General features: G+C 57.5%; 2 protein-coding genes across 3 annotated transcripts in view; one reads left to right on the top strand and one right to left on the bottom strand.

Moving 5' to 3' along the window:
• CDC42BPB (CDC42 binding protein kinase beta) overlaps positions 1-12836 on the top strand; it is a 92338-nt gene extending 79502 nt beyond the window's left edge. The window contains exons 27-37 of one of the 2 annotated variants that reach the window (XM_031454374.2): positions 1124-1205; positions 2244-2460; positions 2607-2669; positions 3711-4307; positions 6979-7076; positions 7159-7243; positions 7358-7475; positions 7565-7682; positions 8083-8188; positions 8290-8360; positions 11452-12836. In XM_031454374.2, coding sequence (XP_031310234.2) covers positions 1124-1205; positions 2244-2460; positions 2607-2669; positions 3711-4307; positions 6979-7076; positions 7159-7243; positions 7358-7475; positions 7565-7682; positions 8083-8188; positions 8290-8360; positions 11452-11583 — 1687 coding nt within the window. In that variant the 3' untranslated portion in view covers positions 11584-12836. Of the gene's footprint in view, positions 1-1123; positions 1206-2243; positions 2461-2606; positions 2670-3710; positions 4308-6978; positions 7077-7158; positions 7244-7357; positions 7476-7564; positions 7683-8082; positions 8189-8289; positions 8361-11451 lie in introns of those variants that run through there. The other variant, XR_004137526.2, reaches the window with a different exon arrangement.
• On the bottom strand, positions 11688-23108 carry AMN (amnion associated transmembrane protein). The gene is made up of 12 exons (XM_064486280.1): positions 23029-23108; positions 22048-22166; positions 21911-21955; positions 17234-17321; positions 16868-17085; positions 16566-16703; positions 16245-16353; positions 16050-16132; positions 15662-15839; positions 15405-15579; positions 15240-15330; positions 11688-15161 (listed from the first exon to the last, which is right to left on the bottom strand). Exons 1-12 carry the CDS (start codon positions 23069-23071, stop codon positions 15075-15077), a joined length of 1374 nt encoding a protein of 457 aa, XP_064342350.1. The 5' UTR covers positions 23072-23108; the 3' UTR covers positions 11688-15074.
• Between the last annotated feature and the right edge of the window lie 927 nt (positions 23109-24035).

Raw genomic sequence — 24035 nt, 5'->3', positions numbered from 1 at the left:
TTTACCCCACATGCACCATCACGTCCGTGACTGCTGCGCCTGCCGGGAATGTTCCTGCTGTGAATGTTTTTGTCCGGAAAGATTTGCCAAATAGGCATCAACATAAGAAAACTACCCAGGAACAAGCAGGAGATGCCGAGACACACTGCGCGGCCCATGTGGCCCAGGCTTCTCAGTACCAGACAGGTGCTGTCTCCGTGACGCAGGTCTCGGGCCGTGTGTGTGCGGCCACTGCATTTGTGGAGTGACAGCGTCTCTTAGCACCTCATCTCTGATCTAGGGCCGTCCTTCCACCAACACAAAGACGCAGAGCACCTCCCCCTCCCGCCTCCTCCCTGGCTGACCTCTCACCCTCTGAAAGGGGCGTGGTAGTAACGTCATTAGGTCAGAGGGTTGTTGGGAAGATTACACAGGCCGTGGACAGGGCGTGCTTAGCACAGAGCCTCCTTGTCCTCCCCTGTACGGGCATGCCCCTCCCTCTGTCACCCACCCCTGGTGTCACACGGTATGGCACCCGCCCAGGGCTGGGACCCAGCCTGAGCCTCATTCTCCAGCACTGGTGCCCAGGGGATACTGAGGGCCACTGTAGGAATGGAGGTGTAGCAGCGTCGCCTCTGGGTGGTTTGCACGGGCCAGGGGTGAACAGCTGGGCTGTGATTGGAAGAGTACCCCGGAGACCCTGCTCACCCCTCACTGCGCACAGGTGTGTCCCTGGCCCAGCGGTGCGGGCGCCCTGGGGCATAGCTACGTTACTCGTCAAGCTCAGGTTTTAGAGCGAATTGGAGATGATTCTGTGATTGTCTCAGCACATTTTATCCCCATTTATAGCCAAGTACAGGCCAGATCACTGACGTGTGTGTTTATAGCTGTGGAACGGTGTGACGTGGGGAGCGGACGTCCACTCTCAGACGTCTAGTCGTGGACACACGGGATTTGCGTTTTGGGTGTGTTGGCTTTGTCAGTGGGAGCGTTTTCTCGTCCAGGTGGAGGCGAGGAGCCTCCCCTGCATTCTAGAAAATAGCCACGAGAGTGTCCTTGTCGCCAGGTTTGCACAGGACAGTGGGGGACAGCGTCCCAGGCGCCGGCCTTTTCCCAGTGTTCTCCATGTTTTCTTTCTTACCAGAGACGACGAGTTCTCTGTGAGCTCCGTGCTGGCTTCAGACGTCATACACGCTTCACGCCGAGATATTCCGTGTATATTCAGGGTATGTTTTTTCCCCATTTCTAAGAAACTTTTCATTACTCATAAAAAAAAAAAAATCCATGTGACTAAAGTAAGATGACTGTTCTGAGCATTTCCTTGTGTTGTACAAGGGGCTGGCACACATCCCGAAGGGCCTCCTACTGCCCCACCTTCCTGCTTGCTGCAGGCCACCCCGCCCCACACCCCTCACCCAGGAGCAGACCCTCTCCGCACGCCGCAGGACCCCTCTTGGCGCGTCCCCACCAGCTCCTTCCCAGGGCCCTGCCTCCCTTTGCACCCTCTGACCTCCTCCGTCTGTGTCTCGGGGGCTCCAGCACCGCGTGCTTGGTGCTGGAAGCTGCCTCGGGGCGGTTACGATGGAATGAACCCCACGTCTGCTTCCCTAGGATTTGCTGTATTAACTAGAGCAAAAGAGGAGAAAACAGACACTGCTTGTGCGCAGTTCTGTCAGCGGAGGTGTGAGCCCGCCGTGTCAGTCGTACACACTGTGGCATTAGGGGGCTTCTAGAAGATCGAGGACCCCCCCTCCACTGGGAATTTTCATTAAATACCATGAAATTTTGGTTGACCACAAAACTAAGTCTATGAGCCACTTTTTGTTAACTCTCATCTCTACTGAGAAACTGTTTCTGTATATAATACAGAAAAGTGTGCCATTTCACGCCTACAAGATGGTTTTGTAGCAGCGGGAGCCGCCCGCGTATCCTGGTAAGTGTTCAGGGGCGGCTCGCAGGAAGCGCACGTGGGCAGTGTCTAGTCCCGCCGTGCCTGGACACGTTCCGGCTACAGTGAGAGCATCCAGGAGAACAGTATTAAAGTGAACAGTCACACCGCGGCTTTGTGAGGAGCAGGGCTAACTGAAGTCTGACAAGGAAGTGTCACCTTGGGACCAGGCTCCGCCTGCTCCCGGCCTCTGCGGAAGCTCGGACTGGGCCCCGGTCCCCTGGATCCCAGTGCCCAGCTCTCCAGGCCGGTGCGGCCATCGGTTTGGTGTGGTGTAGTGGTCTGACGGCTCCTCTTTGTTTTTTCTGTCGTGAAGGTGACGGCCTCTCTCTTAGATACTCCTTCCAGGACCAGCTCACTGCTCATTCTGACCGAAAATGAGAACGAAAAGAGGAAGTGGGTGGGGATCCTGGAGGGCCTGCAGTCCATCCTTCACAAGAACCGCCTGAGGAGTCAGGTGGTGCACATTCCGCAGGAGGCCTACGACAGCTCGCTGCCGCTCATCAAGGCCGTCCTGACAGCCGCCATCGTGGGTACGTCTCCGGGGTGCGGCGGTGCGAGAGCCGCCTCGGGCGGCCCTGCAGCGCGCTGGGGCCACTGCTCTGCTGTCCGTTTGCACTTACGGTTTCTCCACGTGTTGAAGAAGCAGATGATCTGTTTCCCTTTGTGTCGTCCGCAGATGGGGAGAGGGTCGCTGTCGGCCTGGAAGAAGGACTCTACACCATCGAGGTGACCCGTGACGGTGAGTGCACAGGGGCCTCAGGCCTGCCGGCGCTGCAGATGAGCCCAGGGTCCTTGGCGGGGACTGTCAGGGTCGAGGCCAATTCACTGGACGAGTCGGCTAAGTCACCATGTCAGGGATATTTACAAAGAAAGGGAAAGGCAGGGGTCCGAGAAAACGACTCTGTAGCAGATAAGACAGACATGAAGGGGGTCTGTTCATAGCATGTCCACTGGTCCCTCCAACTGCGGTCACAGCCCCACCCAGTGGGTCTAGGGCAGCGTGAAGCCCCAGGGCTGAGGGAGGCGGCTGCTGTGTCTGTTAAGTTCTTCAAGGAGAGGACTGAGCAGGCAGTCGGGCAGGGAGAGCTCCCCAGCACGGTCCCTGGATGCACCGAGGCCTTACCTAAACTTTACTTCCTTTGCTTCAAATTTGGGCTTTTCATTTTTCCCAGCAAGGAAAACCAAACGTCTCCCCGAGTCTCCCCGTTTCAGCACCCTGTCGGGGGCTGAAACTGGCCCTGGGAGCCCTCCCAAGGACCTGTGGTGGCTGTGTCCCTTCCCGATGAGCCTGGGGTCTCAGCACACTGGTGACGTGGGAGGAGGGTAGCTCATGTGGCCTCAGGGTGGCCGCTGCTGATTCAGGGCTAGTCTTCCTCAGGACCCAGACCCAGGTCTCTACTTCAGAGCCCCGGGCAAAGGGCCTGCCCCAGTTAGGGTACCAAGGTTATTGGGTGAGTCTGGGAGCCCGGTGAGGGATGGGTGCTCTCAGTGCATTTATTTAAGGATCCAGTGAGGTTGGAGACAGCCCTTTGTTTCCAAAATGCAACCTGCAGGTTCTTGGGTTCAGGGATGAGCTGGAACGGGGTGCAGACCCACCCCCCCACCCAGGGCATCGCTGTACTCAGCATCTCCCAGCCAGGGCCCTGGTGTTGGGGTTAGGGGCAGCGCAGGGAGGCGGAGGTGGAGACGGGTATTGGAACAAGGAGGAGGTTCCTGGTGGGGCGTTAACGGGTGCCCTGGGCCTCACTCTCAGCCTCACGCCCCTGCCCGCTTCCTGCAGTGATTGTCCGCGTTGCTGACTACAAGAAAGTGTACCAGATCGAGCTTGCTCCCAAAGAGAAAGTTGCTGTCCTCCTCTGCGGCCGGAACCACCACGTCCATCTCTGTCCGTGGTCCGCCTTTGATGGGGTGGAAAGCAACATTGACGTCAAGCTTCCGGAGACCAAGGGCTGCCAGCTCATAGCGACCGGGACACTGAAGAAGGGCTCCCCCACCTGCCTGTTTGTGGCGGTGAAGCGGCTGGTCCTTTGCTATGAGGTCCAGAGAACTAAGCCTTTCCACAGGAAGCTCAGTGAGGCTGTGGCCCCGGGCACTGTGCAGTGGATGGCCGTGCTCAAGGACAAGCTCTGTGTTGGCTACCCTTCCGGGTTCTCTCTGTTGAGCGCCCAGGGAGATGGGCAGGCTCTAAACCTGGTAAATCCCAATGACCCCTCGCTTACGTTCCTCTCACAACAGTCTTTTGATGCCCTTTGTGCTGTGGAGCTCAAAAGTGAGGAGTACCTGCTTTGCTTCAGCCACATGGGACTGTACGTGGACCCACAAGGCCGGAGGTCACGCACGCAGGAGCTCATGTGGCCTGCGGCGCCTGTTGCCTGTAGTATGTATATGTTTTCTGTTGCCATATCCCTGCTGCCGCTTTCACATCCACAGTCAGCATGTGTTCTATTCTGCTTTGGTTCGTCTTCCAGTTCCCTCAGCTAAGTGGACAGAGAGGCATCAGGAGAGGCGGGTGCCGCGGCTTCTGCAGTTGAGAGGGTGGTCCCAGTGCCACTCCCCGGGCCAGCTCGGGGTGGGCTCGCCCGGGACCACCCGCCTGCTTCCCTCCTGAGCCGCCCGCCACACCCTTGTCTCCCCACGGGCTCTGTGGGGCCCTCGGCGCCAGGGGGCCTCCCTGGGCAGGGGGTGAGGTGGGTGGAAGCGAGGACCTGCGCTTTGTTGATTTTTTAAGACGTTCCTTGTGACAAGGTATAAACTTACATGGTAATGGAAACAAGCTGAAGGTTTTCAGCGGCCAGAAAAATTTCAACTCTGACTTCCAGGTTAGAGTTCCTCTCAGGACAGGTGTTTTTCCGAGCGGTAGGAGCTGTTGTGGAAGACAGTTTGGTTCAATTTAACTGTCTTCTCTGTGAAAGGTGGTGCTGGGTGGAAGGTGTGAAGCCCCTCGGGCTTGGCGAGCAAGGGCCCTAGAGGCCGGGCTCCGGGGGGGCACTTAAAGACTCTGAGCCTCTCATTCTGCTGCTTGGTACAGCGAGGTGGCCTGCGTCGCCACACCAGCAGGTCGGAGGGGAGCAGGGGACGAGGCCGGCCACGGGACACGTGGGTTTCCAGCTGGCTGGGGATGGGGTTGGCAGGGAGCTGGGTGTCATATTTTTTCTTAATTCCCCGAAAGTACAAGCTTGTGTCTGCTCCGGCAGGCCGGCCGAGTCCCCAGGGCGCAGGGACCGGGAGCCCAGGCCTGTGAGGGGAGCTGCCGGCCTCCAGCTCTCAGAGGCTGCTGGGCGTTCCCGCCTCGCTGGCCCTCGGCCAGGGCCCGCAGGAAGGCCGCGGGCCTCTCCCAGCTTCGCCTCCTCGCCTCACCCCCTTGTCTTTGGGGGCAGTGGTACAGGAGTGGCTTCAGAGCCACACGAGCTCTCTTCATCAGCGCCTTTTTCTCCAGAAACGTAATTTTTTTGAGGAGTTTAGTGTCGAACAGGATGCAGGCCCCAGAGTCCGATGCTCTACGCCTTGGCCGTGAGTGAGTGACCTGGCGTGGACGCCGAGGGTCTTGTGTTCTCCTCTGATTCCAGTTTTTGCTCCACCTTTGTGCTTTTCTCTCCTCCGTGCACAGTACGGGCGGTTTTAGGGTTGGCAAAAAGTAATTCAGTAACTCTCAGGAAGGAGAACTAAACCTGTTGCCTCCTTGCCCCGAGCCCGGTGCTGGGCACTTGTGTGTCCTCACCCCTCCTGTCCCACGGGGAAGGTCGATCAGCCCCACCTTACCAGGGAGGACACTGAGGCCCACGCGGTGAGGTCCTGCATAAGCCACGCAGCAGGGGTGGGCGTGGGCTCAGGCCTGTCAGAACTCACGCGTGTGGACATTTTAGTTTACTTTTTCTTTAGAGCTGACATCTCTGTTTATCACTTTATCAGCAGATGGGCCGTACATGTCCCTTCCTGGCACCCACGTACTCCCCGGTGAGAGGTGGTGCCTCCCAGCCCCCCATGTGGAGGAAGGGCCCCTGGACGTTTCTTCAGGCCTGCTGATTGCTCTGACCACCTTCCTGTGGGTGGCTGTCAGAAAGAAGGCCTCGTGGCATGGCTGAAATGTCGCTTCTGGGACAGTTTGCTGACTAGTTCCAGCGCCTGTGTCTGTTTCCTAAGCCCGCTTGTATTTTCTGTTTTGTATTCAGAAGAACAGGTACAGCCGGGCAGCCCAGCCGGGATCTGTAATAGCAGCAGAGCAGAAGCTCTTGAGAAACCGCTTTCCATTAGTCAAGTGTGGCAGGGTAAAGGGTAACTTCTGGCTCCGAAAGGTAGAAGGCGGGGAACCAGGGCAGGGCTCACGCCGTCGCCAGCCCGGGTGACCAGCAGGCTGAGGCACCGCTGGTAGTTAAGGTGTCCCTCCCGCTGTCCTGCACGGGGAAGGTCCTCATGTCTCTGGCACACTGGGTGGCTTTCCGTCCCCGCCTGAAACACAGCACCACTTAGAGGAGGGGGAGATGGCTCTGGCCACAGAGCCACCATGGGGAACAGCTGCCGCCACTGACCTGTCATGCTCAGACCGGACCACCAAGGGGACACCTGCAGACACCCCTGTGGGCCCCGTGATTGCCCAGAGCTTGGCAGTAGTTTCTGAGTGGAGATCTGAAATACTTACCCAGGAATCTGACTTCTTGGCATCTCTTAGAAAAAACGTTGGGCCCACCTGAGTTTCAGATGTGTAACTTCAGCCTGAGGTAATAAGCGTCTGCAGTGATCGTAAAGCTGAATGGGAAGGCTGAGGTTTTAAACGAGTCATCATCGGCATCTCTGCAGTGGTGGCAGATGCTGTTAGCTGCAGAGCTGACGGGGATGCCCCAAACGCTGGTGTGTCTGCACTTGGAAGTCGAGGCTCCTTATCTAGAGTGTGGGATGTGAAGGCACCTCCGGTCTGAGCCGTGTAGCCACCTGGGGGGGCGGCCCTCCCGCCCTCAGGAAGCTCCAGGGTGCGGGGTTGGGCCGCGGCCCTCCCGGTGGACGGCAGGTGGGGCCGGCCTGGCTGCTCACCCGCTTTGCTTCGTCTGCACCAGGTTGCAGCTCTTCACACGTCACGGTGTACAGCGAGTACGGCGTGGACGTCTTCGACGTGCGCACCATGGAGTGGGTGCAGACCATCGGCCTGCGCAGGGTGAGCACCGGCGGTGTGGGCGCCCCACCCTCGCCTGTGTCCCGTGCCCCCAGCTACCGCCCCTCTCTGGTTTCCGCCGCAGATCCGCCCGCTGAACTCGGAGGGCAGCCTCAACCTCCTCAACTGCGAGCCTCCCCGCCTGATCTACTTCAAGAGCAAGTCTGCGGGTGAGCCCTCCTCACAGGGGCAGGGCGGGCGGGAGGGAGGGTCCTGCCCCAAGTCAGGCCCCGCACCGGGAGCACGAGGTCCCGAGCAGCCACAGGACCTGCTCCTCCCTGCAGGAGCGATTCTCAGCGTGCCCGACACCTCTGACAACAGCAAGAAGCAGATGCTCCGGACCAGAAGCAAGAGGCGGTTTGTCTTCAAGGTGCCAGAGGAGGAGAGACTGCAGCAGCGGCGGTAGGGCCTCCCCGAGGCACAGCCGGGGCCGTGGTGGAGCCCAGAGGACCTTGCCATGTTCCTGAGTCACTCGTGTGTTCTTTCCCCAGGGAGATGCTTAGAGACCCAGAATTGAGATCCAAAATGATATCCAACCCCACCAACTTCAACCACGTGGCCCACATGGGCCCGGGTGACGGGATGCAGGTGCTCATGGACCTGCCTCTGGTGAGCTCGGCGCCTCCCTCCCTGTCGCACCTGGGTGGGGGCCGTTGCATCCCAGGCCCTGCTAGGGTGTCAGAAGGAAGTAACTGTCAAAACGATGGCTAAATAGCATCTTACTGTGGGCAGGTAGCATACTTTGTTTTCTTTTTCACTTTAAAATCTATAGGATTTCTATAGGATTTAACTTGGCCTTAAACTGCTAGTGCCATTTCTTAGTTCAGAACTGGTGAGACACCACTGTCCAGAAAGCCTTCCCGGCCCGTTTTGCTGGTTGGGTCTTGGGGCCCCGGCCTGGTCGTGCTGCAGATTTGGCGGTTGTCCAGTGGGCTGGACTCAGACGTGCTCTGCCCTGGGGCCCGTCGTTGCCCCCTGGCAGTACTGACGTGCTGCTCTCTCTGCCCAGAGCGCCGTGCCCCCATCCCAGGAGGAGAGGCCCGGCCCTGCGCCTGCCAGCCTGCCCCGCCAGCCTCCGCCCAGGAACAAGCCCTACATCTCGTGGCCCTCATCAGGTACCCAGGCCGCCGCGGCCCGGGGCTGGGGTGCAGGGGCTCGGGGCTTCCATTCAGCTTTTACCTTCTTTCCCTAAGATGACGGCTGCCTCTGTCCATAGGTGGATCCGAGTCTGGAGTGGCCGTGCCCCTAAGAAGTATGTCCGATCCCGACCAGGACTTCGACAAAGAGGTACGGCTTGCCGGGTGACGGGGGATGAGGCCTGGGCGTCCGCAGCTCCACACGTGGAGGAGACTCGAAGCAGCTATTCTTTGGAGAAAGGTGCTCCATCTCCCGGGGCAGCCGTGTGGGCCCTGGCAGTCACCAGCGCCCGGAAGCCTCCGCTCATGCTGCCCAGGCTGTGCCGGGGGACGGGGCCCCACGGGCTCTCTCGCTGTGAGCCTGTGAGGAGAATGGTGCGGGTGCTTGGCTCCCGAGCCACCCGGCTCCCTGCCCACACCTGCCGGCCTGCGCCAGGAGAGCGCGGCGAGGTCTGAGCTCGGTGTGGGCTGCGGGCAGGCACGGCCCACTGCCCTGGGGCGCCGCCCGGAGGGGCCGTCGCCTGCACAGCTGAGGAGCACACGCCTTCCTGTGAGAAGTGCGGGGGCTCCTCCCACCTGGGCTCATCTGTGTGGTTTTGTCCACTTAGCTGTGACAGCAGGGGCTGCGTTCCTTTTAAAGCACAGGGGGCCTGGTGCGTCTGGGAGCCTCTTCTCTCTCCTGACTGCAGCCACCAGAGGCAGAGCATGGGGACTGAGGTGGGATACCCTGCTCAGGCTTCCCTGGGGCGTTCCTGCCACGGCGGCGGCAGTATTCCCGGGCACCTTGAGGTGTGCCTCCTGCACCCCAGCTTCCCCGTGAGCCGTGCGTGAGGGTGGGTGGCGGAGGGACAGCACTGAGGGCCTCCCGCCCGCGGGAGCGCTTCTGTGGGAGGGAGGCGCAGGGCCGGGCGCTCTGGTCTGTCCTCCTAAAACCAGCCCCGGCCCGGACAGTACACACTCACGGGGGTTGCTGGACTGTTTCACAGATTTCTGGCTCTTACTGAGGTTGGCCGTCTTCAAACGTGAATTGGCCACTTCTCCTCCGAGGTCCGTGCACCCTTCACCTGTCTCTCTGCTTTTCTTACTGGTTTATAGAAACTCTTTACAAATGGTGCATGTTATCTGCTGCAAATACTTTTCCCGTTATCACTGATGTTTTAATTTTATCTCTAATTTTAAGGGTGTTTTATTGTATGGAAACTTTAAATTTTTATGCAGTCTCATCTACTTGTCTTTTTCAATTAAGGTAACATTCTCTTGTAGTCTCTTTGAGAGCTTGGCAGGGTTTTCTTTTCTGTTTGTCATTGTGACGTGTAGTTCTGTACACGTAGGTGTGACACACCACAGCTAAGTGTGTAGAACTACACCTTGGGTGTATACCTAGAAGTGGAATTGCTGGGTAATATGGTAACTCTGTTTAAGTTTTTGAGGAACCACCAAATTGTTTTTCACAGCAGCTGCACCATTTTACATTACCACCAGCAATATACGAAGATTAAGGTTTCTCCACATCTTTGCCAACACTTTTTTCTTTTTCTTTTTTTAATTTAATAGCTGTCCTAGCAGGCATGAAGTTGTATCATCGTGGTTTTGATTTGCATTTCCTTGATGATTAGAGATGTCACGCCCCCTTTCATGTGCTTACTGGCCAGCTGTGTACCTTCTCTGGAGAAAAGGCTGTTCAGATCTTTTGCTCAGTTTTTAATTGGATTGTCTTTTTGTTGTTGGGTTGTAAGAAATTTTTTATATAATACGGATACCAGACCCTTATCAGATACGATTTGCAAAAATTTTCTCCTGTCCTTTGAGTTGTCTTTTCACGTTCTTAATAATGTCTTTTGATTTACAAAAGTTCCTAATTTTGATGAAGTCCAGTTCGTGTGTTTTCCTTTTGTCACTCATGCTTTTGGTGTTGTATCTAAGAATCCATCGCCAAATCCCAGGTTATGAAGATTTAGTCCTTTTTTCTTCTTAAGAGTTTTGTGGTTTCAGCTTTTGTATTTAAGTCTTTGATCCATTTTGAGCCAGTTTTGTACGTGGTGTGAGGTAGGGGTCTGGTTTAACTTTCTTCGCATGTGGATCCATCACCGCCTGCTGAAGAAACTGCTCTTTCCCCCATTGAATAGTGTAGGCACCCTCATCAGAAGTCAGTTGGCCATGGTTTGCAGACACATCTCTGGACTCTGTCCTCTTCCATTGGTCTGTGTACTAGTATTACTACACTGTCCTAGATGACTGTTGGGTTTTGTAGTACATTTTGAAGCAGTAAGTTTGAGAAGTGTGAGTTCTCCAGCTTTTTCTTATTCAGCATTATTTTGACTATTCTGTCATTTGCAGTTCTATATGAATTTGAATATTGGCTTTTCAAATTCTACCAAAAAAAACCTTGGAATTTCAATAGGGATTGCATTGAATCTGTAGATCACTTTGGAGAATGTTGCCGTCTTAACAATAAGTAGTCTTCCAGTGCGTGAAAACGGGGTATCTAATTATTTAGGTGGTCTTTAATTTCTTTCAGCAATGTTTTCTAGTCTCAGTATACAAATCTTTCACCTCCAAATGTAACTAATTTATTCTCCACTGTATTTTATCCTCTAATTTTCTTTTCAGGCTGTTCCTTGCTGGTGTGTAGAAATACAACTGATTTCTGTGTGTTGATCTTGTACCTTGCAGCTTTACTGGGTTCGCTACATTCTTGTGTATGAGTTCTTTAATATTTTCTGTGTATGTAGAATTGTGTCATCTATGAGCAGAGATGGTTGTATTTCTTTTCCAAACTTGGTTTTTCTGAGTGCTTGGCTGGAACAGCAGTGTTGAGTAGTGGCAGTGAAAGCAGGCAGCTTTGTCTCATTCCTCCCCTGAGGGGAGCCTCGGTCTCTCACCGCTGAGTTAGGAAGTCAGCTGTGGGTTTCTCAGGGACACCCTTTGTCACGTTGAGAAAGTCCCAGCTTCCAGTGCTCTTATCATGACAGTGTCGGGTACGTGACCTCTGACCACTTTGGTGTGTGGTTTCCTCCTTTTGTAGTTACTGAGTCATTTGTGGGGTTGGGCCGAGGGTTATGCTCTCTCCCCGGCATGGTTAATGACCACGTGAAAAGTTCATAGAGAGTGTGTTCTCGTAACAAGAGAGGAGCAGCAGTGGCCACCCCGTCCCCCACAGATGTGCACATCTGGCTGGGCAGCACCCCCTCCATGGGCCCAGGGTGACTGGTTCTCATCTGTCCCCTACTTTGTCTTAACAGCCTGATTCGGATTCCACCAAACACTCGACCCCATCGAACAGCTCCAACCCCAGCGGCCCACCGAGCCCCAACTCCCCCCACAGGAGCCAGCTCCCCCTCGAAGGCCTGGAGCAGCCGGCCTACGACGCCTGAAGCCACTGGCTCACCGCCACAGGGCTGGGGGGCTTCTCATGTCAGTGCCAAGACTGAGCTGACCCTCCAGTTTTGTCCAAGGAAATGTAGAATCAATTTGTAGATACGGAGATGAAAATTCTTTATTATAATAATGATCAGTTTTATGCCGCATTGTTTGTGGCGGTAGACCAGATCCCCTCATCTGCACAGCTGTGAGGCCACGCTGTTCCGTTTGCACATGAAGGACCGCCACACCGCCTCTCCTGCCCAGGACAGCTGAGGGGGCGCGTGGGGCCAGCCTCCTCTGCAGGAACCCGGTGGCCCAGCACCGCTCTGCTCAGGAAGCAGACAGCTCGGGACATGGCCTCTGTAACAAGTCTGCTCCCTGTTTCTGGAAACTGTTTCCTAGGCCCTTAGGAGAATAGTAGGAACCTGTATACCATTCCCTGTGTCACTAGAATTTTGAACACAGAGGAAAGTGGAGGTTAGTTTGTGGCCTTTCTGTTCATTTAGCCATTACATAGTCAGATGCAGAAGCCCTTCTGCCAACCTTGTAGCCACGGACTGAGGCCCTTTTCGAGTGATGCCTGCCCTGCCCTGGGTCCCTCGTGTGTGTCAGTCCAGTCCTGGTCATAACCATGAAGTGTCACCAGTACTACTACTGTGAAGTCAGCTGTGCTGTTTCCCGCTCGCTTCTGCAGCTCTGCCTCCTGCCCTAAAACCAGTGAGCGCCGGGGTGCAGCTCGGCCCCGAGGCCTGCGGGCTGAGCAGCCAGGGCCCCGGGAGCCCAGCAGCGGGTGCCAGGACCCCCAGCCCTGCATGGAGCCCCAGGACTAGTGCCGTCTGGGTGGTGTAGACTCAGCGCCACACTCCCGCGCAGCGGCCCTGCTCTGCCCTGCCCACAGCTTGTGTGAGTCGTCAGGTGGTGGCCTGTCCCTGTAAAGGCTTGTGATTTACTGGCCAACAGACACAGTTTGTCCTCGGCCCTGGAATAGGCTTCTCCCTGCTCTCCCACTGGCCACCGTTCTTGGCGACGCTGTTAAAGACATGCACTTGCCTTGAGCTGGCACTGAGTGATATGGGTGCCAGGCCTGCCTGTGCGTGTCATGCACCCAGCACCTGCCCGCCCTTGCCCCCGGGCCTTCTGCTGGGGCTGGCACCTGCTGGGGGTTCTGGTTTTTACTTTTTTAATGTAAGTCTGAGTCTTTGTAATTATTGAATCGTGAGAACATTTTTGAACAATTTACCTGTCAATAAAGCAGAAGACAGCAGTTTTAAAGTGCTCAGTGGTTTGGCTGAACATGACCACCTGTCACTCTATGTCTGTGCTCCCCCACCCCCCACCCCAGTGCCCTATGCTGGGAGCCCCTCCCTAAAAGGCAGTGAAGGAACCATCTTGCCTGTGGAAGCCATTCTTGATCCTTGCTTGGGGAGGGCAGCGGGTCAAGGTTAAGAGTGCCTGTGTCCACATGACAGGATGTGACCTCCGGAGCCTGGACCTCTTACCTGTCTGCCGATGTCACAGTGGGGGCCTCCTGGAGACGCCCTGCCCCATGGTAGGCAGGGTCAGGTGTGGGCTCTTGACTGGAGAGAGGGGCCCCCAGGTGGCAGTAGCAGCCTGGCCAGGGGGTTGGGAGCTCAGCCCGAGGGCAGTGGGAGCCCTTGAGGACCATGGATTAGGGCCGGCTGCCAGGCAGGGGATGCACCTGGGGTCCCAGTGCTGGGAGGGGGTGATGCGCCCATGAGCCCCGAGAGGCCCATGAGGGAAGCTGTGCTGGAGGGACGTACACTGGCCCCTCAGTAGCCCCTGGGGGATAGGGTAAAGCTGGCCACCCCCAGGGAGGCTGGGCTGAGTGGATGGGGTGGCTACCCTGGGGGCTCTGGCCCCCATGGGAGGGAGCAGCCTGTGGTGGGCTACGCTACATTGTTTGCTCTGCCCCACCAGTAAGTTCTTGGTGAGATGAGGGCAGTGACAGCACCTGCCAAAGAGGTGGCATGAGGACACGCTAAGTGCCGAGAGCAGCCAGCGAGCGTCTGGCAGATGAGGCTGGTTCCGAGGCCAAAACAGCCCACGCCAGTGCCCAGCGTGCCCCAGCCCATCTCACTGTGGGCCTGTGGTCACAGCCGGGGGAGGAATGTAGCAAACTTTAGGTGCAGACACAATCCCCCACCTGTCCCTGGAAGGGGACCACACAAGGCACAGGCACAGCCTTTCAGGGACACTTGAGTGAAATCATGGCAGCTGGAAAACAAACGCGATTGGGCGAGTGCTGAGCGGCCATGTGGGGCAGTGGGCAGCCGGGCCTCAGGGTCAGAGGTGGGGTTGGTTCTTGCCCTCCTGCCCTGGGCTCCCACTTGATGTCTGCCCTGCCGTGAGGGGAGCACCTGTCAGGTCTGAAGCAGGTGCTCCAGGGTCAGCCGTCTTTTCAGTGAAACACTAGCTGTTGAAGCAGAATGAATGGTGGCCTTCACTCCATAGAAGGCTACACAGCACCAGGAGTAACATGGCAACACCCGCAACCGCATGCAGGATGCCGGCCCCAGAGCACGGCTTCCAGTGTCGAGAGCTTAAAAACCAGTAAACTAATCCACTACGCTAGAAGCCGGTAGAGTGGTTACCCTTGGGAGGGGGTGATGTTTCCAGGTGCTGGTTACACAGAAGTGTCCCTCCCTGACAGTTCAGGCTGGGCACCTGTCAGCACAGTTTTACGCACACAAGTGTGGTTCACCATCCCTCTCCTGCCCCATCACATACCTACCTACCGAGTGTCCCACTCAGGGCTGCACAGCCCTGATGCCCACACCTAGATGGGAGCCATCCTCAGAAGCAGGAGGGCAAGGCCCAGCCTTGGAGTGATGGACACCTCCCCACCCCCCACCCAGCCCAGCAGGACACACCTGCCAGCGCTCTGACCAGCTCCACCACTGCGTGAGGGCAGCTCTCCCCTGCCCCCAGCCGAGGGGATAGACCTACTGTGTCCCTGGGACACCTCCCTAGGCAGTCCACACTACCCAGTCTGGTGGAAGTCCAGGTCCACCTGTCTGGCCCTGGCCAAGCCTCACACGGCCTGGCCTGAGCAGCTTTACAAGAGGTAGGGGAGCAGCCACCTCTCCACCCTCAGCTGGTGTCTCACCCGGCTATGCCTCTCCACACCACTCCTGCTGCAGTACCCCCCTTGCTTGCCAGGCTCCTCCAGCACAGGCCCCTCCTAGTTCCGGCCAGAAGCCTCTGGCTGCCCCACCCTACAGGTAGTCTCCAAGATCGCCGTCGGCAGGTGGCCAGGGGCCAGTGGGCAGGGGCTCTGAGGACCACCCCTCACCATCCGACCTGACCCTCCAGCTCCCACCAGGCAGGAGCAAAAGAGTAGCTAGTGTGTCCAGGGCTGACACAGGTGCAGGAAAGCCCTTTATTGGGCAAGGCCACCCTATCCTTGACCAGCGGAGGAGGCGGGGGGGAGCGGAGGGGGTGGGGATCCCGCAAGGCCCGCGGGACGGGCCGGTTACGCAGCTCAGGCCTCGGCCTCTGCTTCGTCGAACAGCGGATTAACGAAGTAGCTGCGGCTGGAGCTCCTGACGTCCGGCTGCGGGGCCGGGAGCTGCGGGGACGTAGTCAGGGAGCCCGGCCGCAGGGGAGCCACGAGCCACACGCCCCCGCCCCCCGTGCGCCTCCTCACCGCCTCCGCTGAGTCCATGTAGAACACCGGGTTGTGGAAGCCCAGGGGCGCCCCAGACGCCGCGGGAGCCGCCTCGCCGCGCCTCCTCCACCTGGGGGCAGGGACGCGCGTGAACCCTGCGTACCTGAGTCCCAGCCCCGCCCCCCCGCGACCCGCCCCGCGCACCTGAGCCTCCCGGTGCGTTGCAGCAACAGCGCCCCCGCGAGCAGCGCCAGTAGCAATAGGAGCAGCGCGGCCACGCCGCCTGCCAGCCCCGGCGCGTACAGCACCGCCACCGGGCCGCCTCCGACGGACGCGCCCGACTCCCGGACAATTGCCGACAGAACCCCGAGAGCCTCGCCTGCAACGGAGGGTGTCGGCTCAGTCCCCTCGGGACGGGGTGGGACAGAGGTGGGGGGCTAGGGAGGGGGCGCCGCGGTTACCGTGCTCCGCGATGTCCGCTAAAAGGGCCCGGGCCAGCCGCCCCGCGCCTCCCGTCACGGGCCCGGTCTCCACCAGCACCACCTGGATGTCCGTGTCCGACTTCTCGCCTGCGCCCTCGCGGAGCCGGGGCTGGCGTGGCACCTTGGACACGGCCATTTGCAGCCCCTGGTACTGGGGCTAGAGAGGGGGACAGTTGGTCCGAGGACTCCAACCCTCGGACCAGCGAGGGTGAGGGGAGCGTTGGGGGCAGGGGAAAACGGTGGGCAGACGGAGAGTGGGCGCATCAATGAGAGGCGGAGTGGGGCCCCCGGGGTCCCTGCGGAGGAGAACGTCCCAGAAACGGGTTGCGGAGGCGATGGGGCCGGGGTGGGGACAAGGCCCCATTACCAGGGCCAGGAATGTGTGCAGTAGCCGCGCCCGGTACCGCTCTAGGTCAAAGGTGGGGCCATGGGTCAGCGACACGATGGCTCCTGCAGCAGGATGGCAGGGGTCAGCGCCTTGGTCGGCCCGACAGAGTAACAGGCTGAAGGCGAGCCAGCCTAGCCAGGCCTTCCACTAGCAGGGGCCGGGCGGGGCGCTCACCACAGAGGTCGCAGCACTGCCCTTCAGGCCGGAGGGCGTCTTGGCAAGCGGCCTGGGGGCAGCGGCCGCCCAGGGGCTGGAGCAGTGCCGCGCAGATCCACGGCAGCACCTGGAAGCAGGGAAGCGAGGATGAGCGCGGAGGGCAAGTAGGCAGACAGCACCGAGACGACCATGCGCCCCAGGAGGCGAGCGGGCCAGAGACGGCGGGGCGGGGCGGGGCGGGGCGGGGCGGGGCGGTCCCAGGCACAGTCCCGACCTCCGGCACAGAGCGGGGCCCAGCCCGCGTGGTCTCTCCGCCACCCCGCAGCCGATTGCTCTCACCTCGGCGTTGCCACAGACGCAGCCCGACGGATCGTCGCAGGCATCTGGGCCCACGCTCAGCGCGCCGAACCCGTGGAAGCGCAGGCGGCCGGCGCGAGACGCCAGGAAAGCAGCCAGGTCCTCGTCGCGGGTGAATGTCTGCAGATAGCCAGGTCACCGCGGGAGCCAGCCGAAGACGAGACAATATCTGAACGCCCGGAACCCACCAGGCCGCTCCGGGGAGCAGCACTGCCAGGCGAAGGCGCGGAGACGAGACCCATGCCCCGGCCCCGCCCCGCCCCGCCTAGGCGCGCCGGGCTCACCTGGCCCAGAGCCCGCACGCTGTAGACCCTCACGTTGCCGACTCCTGGGCCGAGGCCCACCCGGAAGGAGGCGTTGGACGGGAAGACGACGTCATCGTGGCGGCAGGGCACGCGCTCGGCGTCCACAGAGAAGAGACCACGCGCCGCGTCCCCGGTGCGCCACAGGTGAGGGTCGTGCCACGAGAAGCGGTCCGGGTCGAGGAAGAGCGCGGAGGCGCCTGAGCGAGCGCGGGACCCTGAGCTCCGCCCGGGACACGCCCTCCGACTAGGCCCCGCCCCCGCCCCAACCTGGACCTCGCCCTTCCCTCCAGGCCCCACCCACGAACGCGCCCCCTCTAAGCCCCGCCCCCGGCCCGGCCCCTTCACCTGTGCTACAGTCCAAGTTCGAGCTGGGGTCCTTGGCGCTGAATCCTGCTCCTGAGGCCAGGACGAGTTCCCCGTCCAGCGGCAGGAGCTGCGGGAAGCTCAAGCTTTGGCGGCGCCACGGGGGATCTGGGGCATCAGAGGGTCCCATCTGCACCACCCCCCACTCCCCTGTCCCTGGGGAGAAGAATCTAGACAGTGACCAGGGAGCAGGCGGCTGATGTCAGGGCTTGGGGGCACCTCTCCCTGGCTGAGGGCCAAATACGTCGGAGGGAGTGGAACCACAGGCCAGGAGCAAGAGCTAGCCCCGAGTTGGCAGCATGAGGAGTTTGGGGCAGGGTGACACTTGTCAGGGCCATTGCCCTCTCCCATCACCCCTGAAAAACTACAAGCCCAGGGTTCATGGTTTCCAGGAAGCCAGGCTGCTGGGGAGTCTGGAAACAGCCCTGAACCTGTGGAGGGGGGGCTACAACTGGGGAGAAGGGTGACACAGGTGGCAGGGAGGGCGATGGGGCCTTGAAATCACCCATCTCCCCTCCAGCTCAGGCAGCCCCTTCACCACAGAAGTGGGGCCACAGCCCAGGTCTCAAGTGTCAAAGGAAACAGGGCAGCAGAAGGCCAGGAGAGGGAGGACTGATGGGCCCCACTCTCCCCTCCCCTCTAAGCCCCAGGACCCCAGCCCTCTGCCTTTCCCCCTCAGGGGTTGGGGTTGGGAAGGAGGGCTGGGCCAGGGGAGTGACTCAGTGCTGGGGTCACAAGGGGTTCAAGAACTCCAGGGACATCTGTCTACCCAGGGCCCAGCCTTGTGTCCCAGCGTGCTCTTCAGTCTGTCCCCCAAGCATGGGGCCTGACTAAGAGGCCAACACTGGGAGGATTCAAGGTCACCAGCCAAGTGCCTCCACAGCTGAGAGTGCAACACTGTGACAGCGAGGCAAACTCATGGGCAGGTGCTGGGGGTATCCATGGGACAGACGGACATGACATGTCTCAGGAAGGGCTGAGAAGGTATTAGCAGTGGGAGGCACGAACAAGAATTCAGTTTCCAAAGGCATCAAAGGGGGAAATATAAATATATACGATAAGTGTAATCGTTGAAAGGAAGTTGACGTAAACACAAGGATTGAGCCGGCTGAAGAACAGCTGGTGGCCTGGGCGTTCCTGTGAAGGGATTCTCCTGAAGACAGCAGGAAAGGACTGAGAAGGAGAGAAGCCAGGAGAGATGGGAGCCTTGACACCCAAGCACCAGCATTCAGGTAAGGGATTGGGGAGAAAACATCTGAAAAAACTATGAAGATGAATTCTCCAGTTTGAAGAAAGCTGAGAAACCTCAGCCTGAAGGCACTGGGAGCCAAATGAGAAATAAGGAAAATCTCTGTTTATTGGCATCAAAGACAAAGAGGACGTTCTCAAAGCATCAGAGGGAAAGGACAGATCACCCAGGAAGAAGGAAAAAAATCAGGTTTCTCAGCCACAACAATGCATACAAATAGACAACAAAATAAGATAAAATATCTTTAAGCCTAAAAGACATCAGAATGATTGTCACACAAAGACCTACCCTGAAAACATGCTGGGAGAAAGTATGGAAAGAAATCTAGAAGCTAGGACGAGATATGGGAAGTGGTGTAATAAAATACTTTGGTGAAACGTATTGTGGTCTTTTAGTAAATGTTTAAAGTGAGGACTAAAATGTGGTGGGGGCAGGGGAGATGAACAGGGTACGGGCATATACTAAGCAACTTCCTTGTTCAAGGGAAGACCAAGATACTGACAAGTTTAAGAAATCAGTAGGACTGCTTAACTTGAAAACCTGGATGAAATATATCCATTTCTAGAAAATTTTTAAATATCAACATTGACACAGGAAGCAATGGAGAATTTGAATTGGCCAATAAATATGGAAGAAGTTTGAAGGTTAGTCCAAGACCTCCAGTTACTCAAATCCCCAGTCCAAGTGTTTTTACAGGTGAGGTATATCAAACTCTCAAGGAAACACTAATTTCTTCTTATAGAAGTTGTTCTGGAAAACAAAAAAGAGTGAACATTGCCAGTCCATTTTTTGAGACCTGTGTAAACTTGATTCCAAACCCAAATGAAGGCCAGCACAAAAGAAGAAAGATTCTAGGCTCAATTAACTTATAAATGCAGATGCAAAAATCCTAGAAAAATACTAGCTGACTGAATTCAATGATGTATTTTAAAGATACATGGTGTTCATTAGGTTCATGTCCCAAGAATGCAGGAGAGAAGGGATGAAGAATGCGTGCGTCTCGGCTTCCTTGTAGCATATATGATGGTGTCCCAGCAGATGGCAGTGGAGAGAGTCTTGTATGACAGGGAAGTCAAGTGTCTTGAAGAAGTGGCACACTTTGACCTGTACCTGCAGGAAGGTGCCAGGAGGACATCAATCTTACCGGGACAGCTCAACCTAAAAAAACCTCATAAACAGGCTAAAGGAGGGAAAGGGAAATTATATCTCAATCGATGTAGAAAAAAACTGAAAGTTTCAACAGTCTATTTATGATTTGTTTAAGCTGCTAGCAAACTAGCAATAGATTAGAATGTCCACAATTAAATAAAGTTTATGTACCAAAACCCTACAGCAAACATTACACTTGATGGAGAAACTGACATGCCTTCTCTTTCATACTGGGAAAAAACAAGGACGCTTACTCTTGTCACTTTCGTTTAACATAGGGGTAGAGGGCTTGGACAAAGCTATAAAGAAAGAAAAAGAAATAGGAGGAGGACTGGAAGGGAAGAGAAACAACGGTCATTATTTACAAAAACAACCAACTAGAGAATATAATTCTTAAAAATAGAGCACTGTTCACAATAGAAACCAAGCTATAAAATATTTATACATTAACCTATACTACAGAAGACCTCAACACGGACTGTTTTAAACCTCCAGTGTAAAGGGTTTTGTGATCAATGACCTGAAGTATTTGGAGAGAACATCCATGTTCTTGAACGGATGACTTGATTATACAAATCTGTCCAGGGTTTTGGTGGTGGTGGTGGTGGTGGTGGTGGTGCCTGATAAACTTACTCTATAATTCTCTGCAACAATCAGATCCACAAAGAACTAGTCAACCTTGTAAGAGAAGAATGAAGAGAAAGAGTTACCCCCAGGAGATACTAAAACGTCCCACAGAGCCACAAAGTGAGAATGGTGTAGTGATGGCAGAACAGGCAAAAAGATCAAAAGAGCTGAAGGAGCGCTCAGAGAGCCCGCCTACACCCAGGGCAGCTAATGAACGGTGACCACAGCGCCACAAAGCCGAGGGGCAGGGCTGGCAGTTTGCAGACGAACATTGGAAACTGGGCTCGTTTCCCAAAAGTAAGCTGGTTCCCTAGCTAGTGCCCCACTCAGGCGTGTGCACCTGATGGCAAAACTGACTTAATAGACATAATATATAGTTAATTATGGTTGTGACTAAGAAGCAGGGAAGAGATGCTTAAACAAAACACCAAAAACACAGCTCTAAGGCAACAGATTTTGCATTTGATAGATTAATAATAAGGATTTCTGTTCAGCAAAAGGCAATGCAGGGAAGTTCCACGGTGAGAAGACACTTGCAGTATCTCAACAATCATTGATAGGTAAAAAACAGGAGATTCTCCCCAAACTAGCAAACTGGGCCAAGTGTGGAAATGGAAGGGGAGAGGGGATTCGGGAAGAGAAAAATCCCAGGGAGAGAAGTTCCAAACCTGAGGAATGCAAAATGAAGCACTGATGTCGCTGTGCCTGTTACTAGGGCGACATCTCAGCAGCCGGACAAGGCTGAGCGCGGGGACCCGCGTGCAGCAGGGATGGGAGGGGCTTCAAGCAGCCCTGGGTCCATTCGGCCTCTGTCAGCCAGGACTGGGCCATCGCCCTCCTGTCCCTGGGCCCCTGGGCCTTTACCACGAGAGTCGTCTAGGGGCTGACCCCGCAGCGCCGAGGAGAGGATGGGGAGGTGAGGAGGGCGCCCGAGCGGGGTCGTGCGCAGGGGCACAGGTGGGCGGAGGCGCTGGGACAGCGAAGAGGGCTCTGGTCTGGGCGGCTGGGCATGGGAAGAAAGGGGCAGAAGGAGGGACCCGATGAATGTGTGCACAATTAATTGGTTAATGTCTCTTTAAAGATCCCCAAGCTCTTCCAAAGGAGATCATCAAAGTAACGAAGTCGACCAGGAGGGACCCCCAAGTCCCAGCACCCCACCCCTAACTGACTCCTCTGCCCGCGGGTCGCCCCCAGCTCCAGGCTCCCGCTCCCTGCTCGCTCCGGGTCGCCGCCTGGTTGCTATGGTTACCAGGGCTGTGGGGGCGGGGCCACGGGATCCAGCTGCTGCGCCCCCACTCCCCGGCTCTGCCTCCTCCTCCTCCTTGCTCCCCACTCTGCACCTTAGTCTTTGGGTTGAACAAATGTGGGAAACGCGTCCCGAGTTCGGATCTGTGGGGACTGGGGATACCTTGCCCCACGCCCCCTTCCCAGGAAGGGCAGCTCGGACCGCGGGTGAGGGCTCGGGTCTCCTGCGCGGAACAGCTCTGCCCTACGCCCCGCCAAGCTCCCGAAACTAATGCTACTTTTGAAAACCATCAATTCTGAGCCAAGAGTCAAGAAAGGGGCTTCAGGCCGACCCCAGCGGGACCCACCAGCCCCACTCCGACAGGGTCGCGGCCACAGCCCCGCCTCACCATGTCCGAGATGCTGTGACCTTCTCGCACCAGAACTGACACCATCTGCAGGAAGAAGCGGCATCAGCGGGTGGACCCCCATTGGGCTCCGACCCCCTCTCCGGACCACCCGAGCCCCAGTAGGGGGCGCCAGGCACCTTGTCCGCGGGGAACTGGACGGCGGCGCCTGCGCACGGGGTTCGGTTCTGGCTCCAGTTGGCGGCGTCGTCGAAGTCAGTGTTGGGGACCCAGAGTTTGTAGGAGGCCCGTGTCAGCGCTGGGGAGGGGACGATTGCGTGCTCCCGGGCCTGGGGCATCCGCGATCCCACCCAGATGCCCCAGTGGCCCAGGGAGGACGACCTCCCCCAGATAGGCGCGGATGGGTTCCTCGCCGCCGCCTAGGCCCAGGCCCTCAGTGCTTCCTGCGTCGGACCAGAACCTGCGGGAGCCCGGCCCTGGCACTCTCTGAGGAACTCCTATTGGATCAGCAGAGCCCGCTCAAACGTGCCCTCTTCGCAGACGCCAGCCATGATCGACTTCTCGCCCGCCCCCATTTTGCCCCGCGCTGGAGCAGAGGACTCGGCTAGGCAAGGACGATGACAACCGAGGGACGGAGGTGAATGGGCAGCGGAGGCCTCGGCCCAGTAGAAGGGGCTGGGGGACGGCGGAGCCCGGCCAGACGGGCTCTGAATGGGCGCTGTGTCCTGAGGGAGCCGCGTGGGGCTTAAGAGAGAGGAACAGAGACGGGGCTGCAGTTTCTAAAGCTCGCGAGCGAGCGTTGGGGGCGGGCCCCGAGGACACGCACCGGCCCCGGGTGCGACCAGCAGGGTCAGCGACTCCCTTCTCGGCGGGGAAACTGAGGCAGGCAGCCGGGCCCCGCAGCCTCCCGTGCGCAGTCGCTGCTGCGGGCGGGACTGCGGACGGTGCCCATTTCGCAGACAGACCAAGCGCCCAAGGGCAGGAGCTCGGCCCAGCGATCGGTCTGGCCCAGGCTCCTCGCCTCTCGCACCGAGGGTGGGACCTGGCGGCGTGCTCGGCCATTCGGGAGGCCAGGCCGGCTTTCGCACCCCCTCAAGCTCTCGCGGAGGGACCTTGGCCTCCTGGTGTGTCGGGCCCCAACAGTGCGCCCCGCCACTTACCGCAGAGCTGTAGCCACAGCAGGAGCAGGCCCAGCACGCCCATCTCGCCTGGGGTTAGGCGTCTTGGACCAGGAGACTTTGCCCCGCGGGGCCCACGTGATCGGGTGGGGCGGGGGTGGGGTGGGGGCCACCAAGGATGGTTACACATTTACCTCCAGACCCGCCTGCAATGACTCTTCGGCCCCTCCAGACGCCTGCTGTGCCACCATCCCTCTCACACTCTCAGCCTTCCAGGGTGCTCAGAGAAAGGGGCTTGTGGAGATGGAGCTGCCCAAAGAAACGGGGATGTTGGGGGCAGGCAGTAAACAACCTTTGGGCTCCTCCTGGCTTGGTCCCAGATGCGGCTGGGAATACACCCAGTGGGTCCACCTACTGGGGCTGGGAGTTCACTCTTCCAAGCAGGCCCTCCTGCCTCCTGGGCTGGAGGGTGTGGATAGTAATGGCTGAGGGTGCCTGGTGTAGCGTGTATGGAGGAATGGTGAATGGTTGACAGTGGGTGCATGGTGAGTGGGGGAGTGTATCTGTGCTGGTTAGTGGATGAATGAGGAATGGGAGATGGGAAGAGAATAAATGAATGGACGGGAATTAAGGGACAGTGGATGGAAAATGAGTGGTGGGTGATGGGATGACTGTTGGATGATGGATGGATGGATGTGTGGTGGCTGGATAGTGGATGCCAGATGGATTGAGGAGCGACGGTTGATGATGAGTAGACAGATGATGGGTGACAGGTGAATGGAGATAGTTGTTAGTGGGTAGTGGATGGATAAATGGACGGGTGGTGGATCATGGATGGTGGATAGATGGATAAAGAAGGGTAGACTGGAAGGATGGTTGATGGATGGTAGATGGTAGCTGGATGAAGAAGAATGGTGGAAAGGGTAGTCGGTGGAATGGTGATTGCATAAATGGATGGATGGTGACTGAAAGATAAATTGTAGATGTTAAATGGATGTGTATGATGGATGACTTGTTGAGATGGATGGTGGGTGAAAAAAGGTGGTGGA

The sequence above is a fragment of the Camelus dromedarius genome, chromosome 5, assembly GCF_036321535.1.
Source record: "Camelus dromedarius isolate mCamDro1 chromosome 5, mCamDro1.pat, whole genome shotgun sequence".
NCBI classification, from domain to species: Eukaryota; Metazoa; Chordata; class Mammalia; order Artiodactyla; family Camelidae; genus Camelus; species Camelus dromedarius.
The sequence above is the reverse complement of the archived record's forward strand: the minus strand, read 5'-3'. Positions and strand labels throughout refer to the sequence as shown.

Bases quoted from the DNA above. Each gene is read 5' to 3' on its own strand.
- AMN (XM_064486280.1), bottom strand. From the start codon at position 23,071: ATGGGCGTGCTGGGCCTGCTCCTGCTGTGGCTACAGCTCTGCG. The intron at 16,704-16,867 runs GTGAGCCCGGCG...GGCTATCTGCAG, and splicing joins GCGTGCGGGCTCTGGGCCAG to ACATTCACCCGCGACGAGGA. The intron at 16,354-16,565 runs GTGAGAGCAATC...CCCTGCTTCCAG, and splicing joins GCGTCTGTGGCAACGCCGAG to GTGCTGCCGTGGATCTGCGC.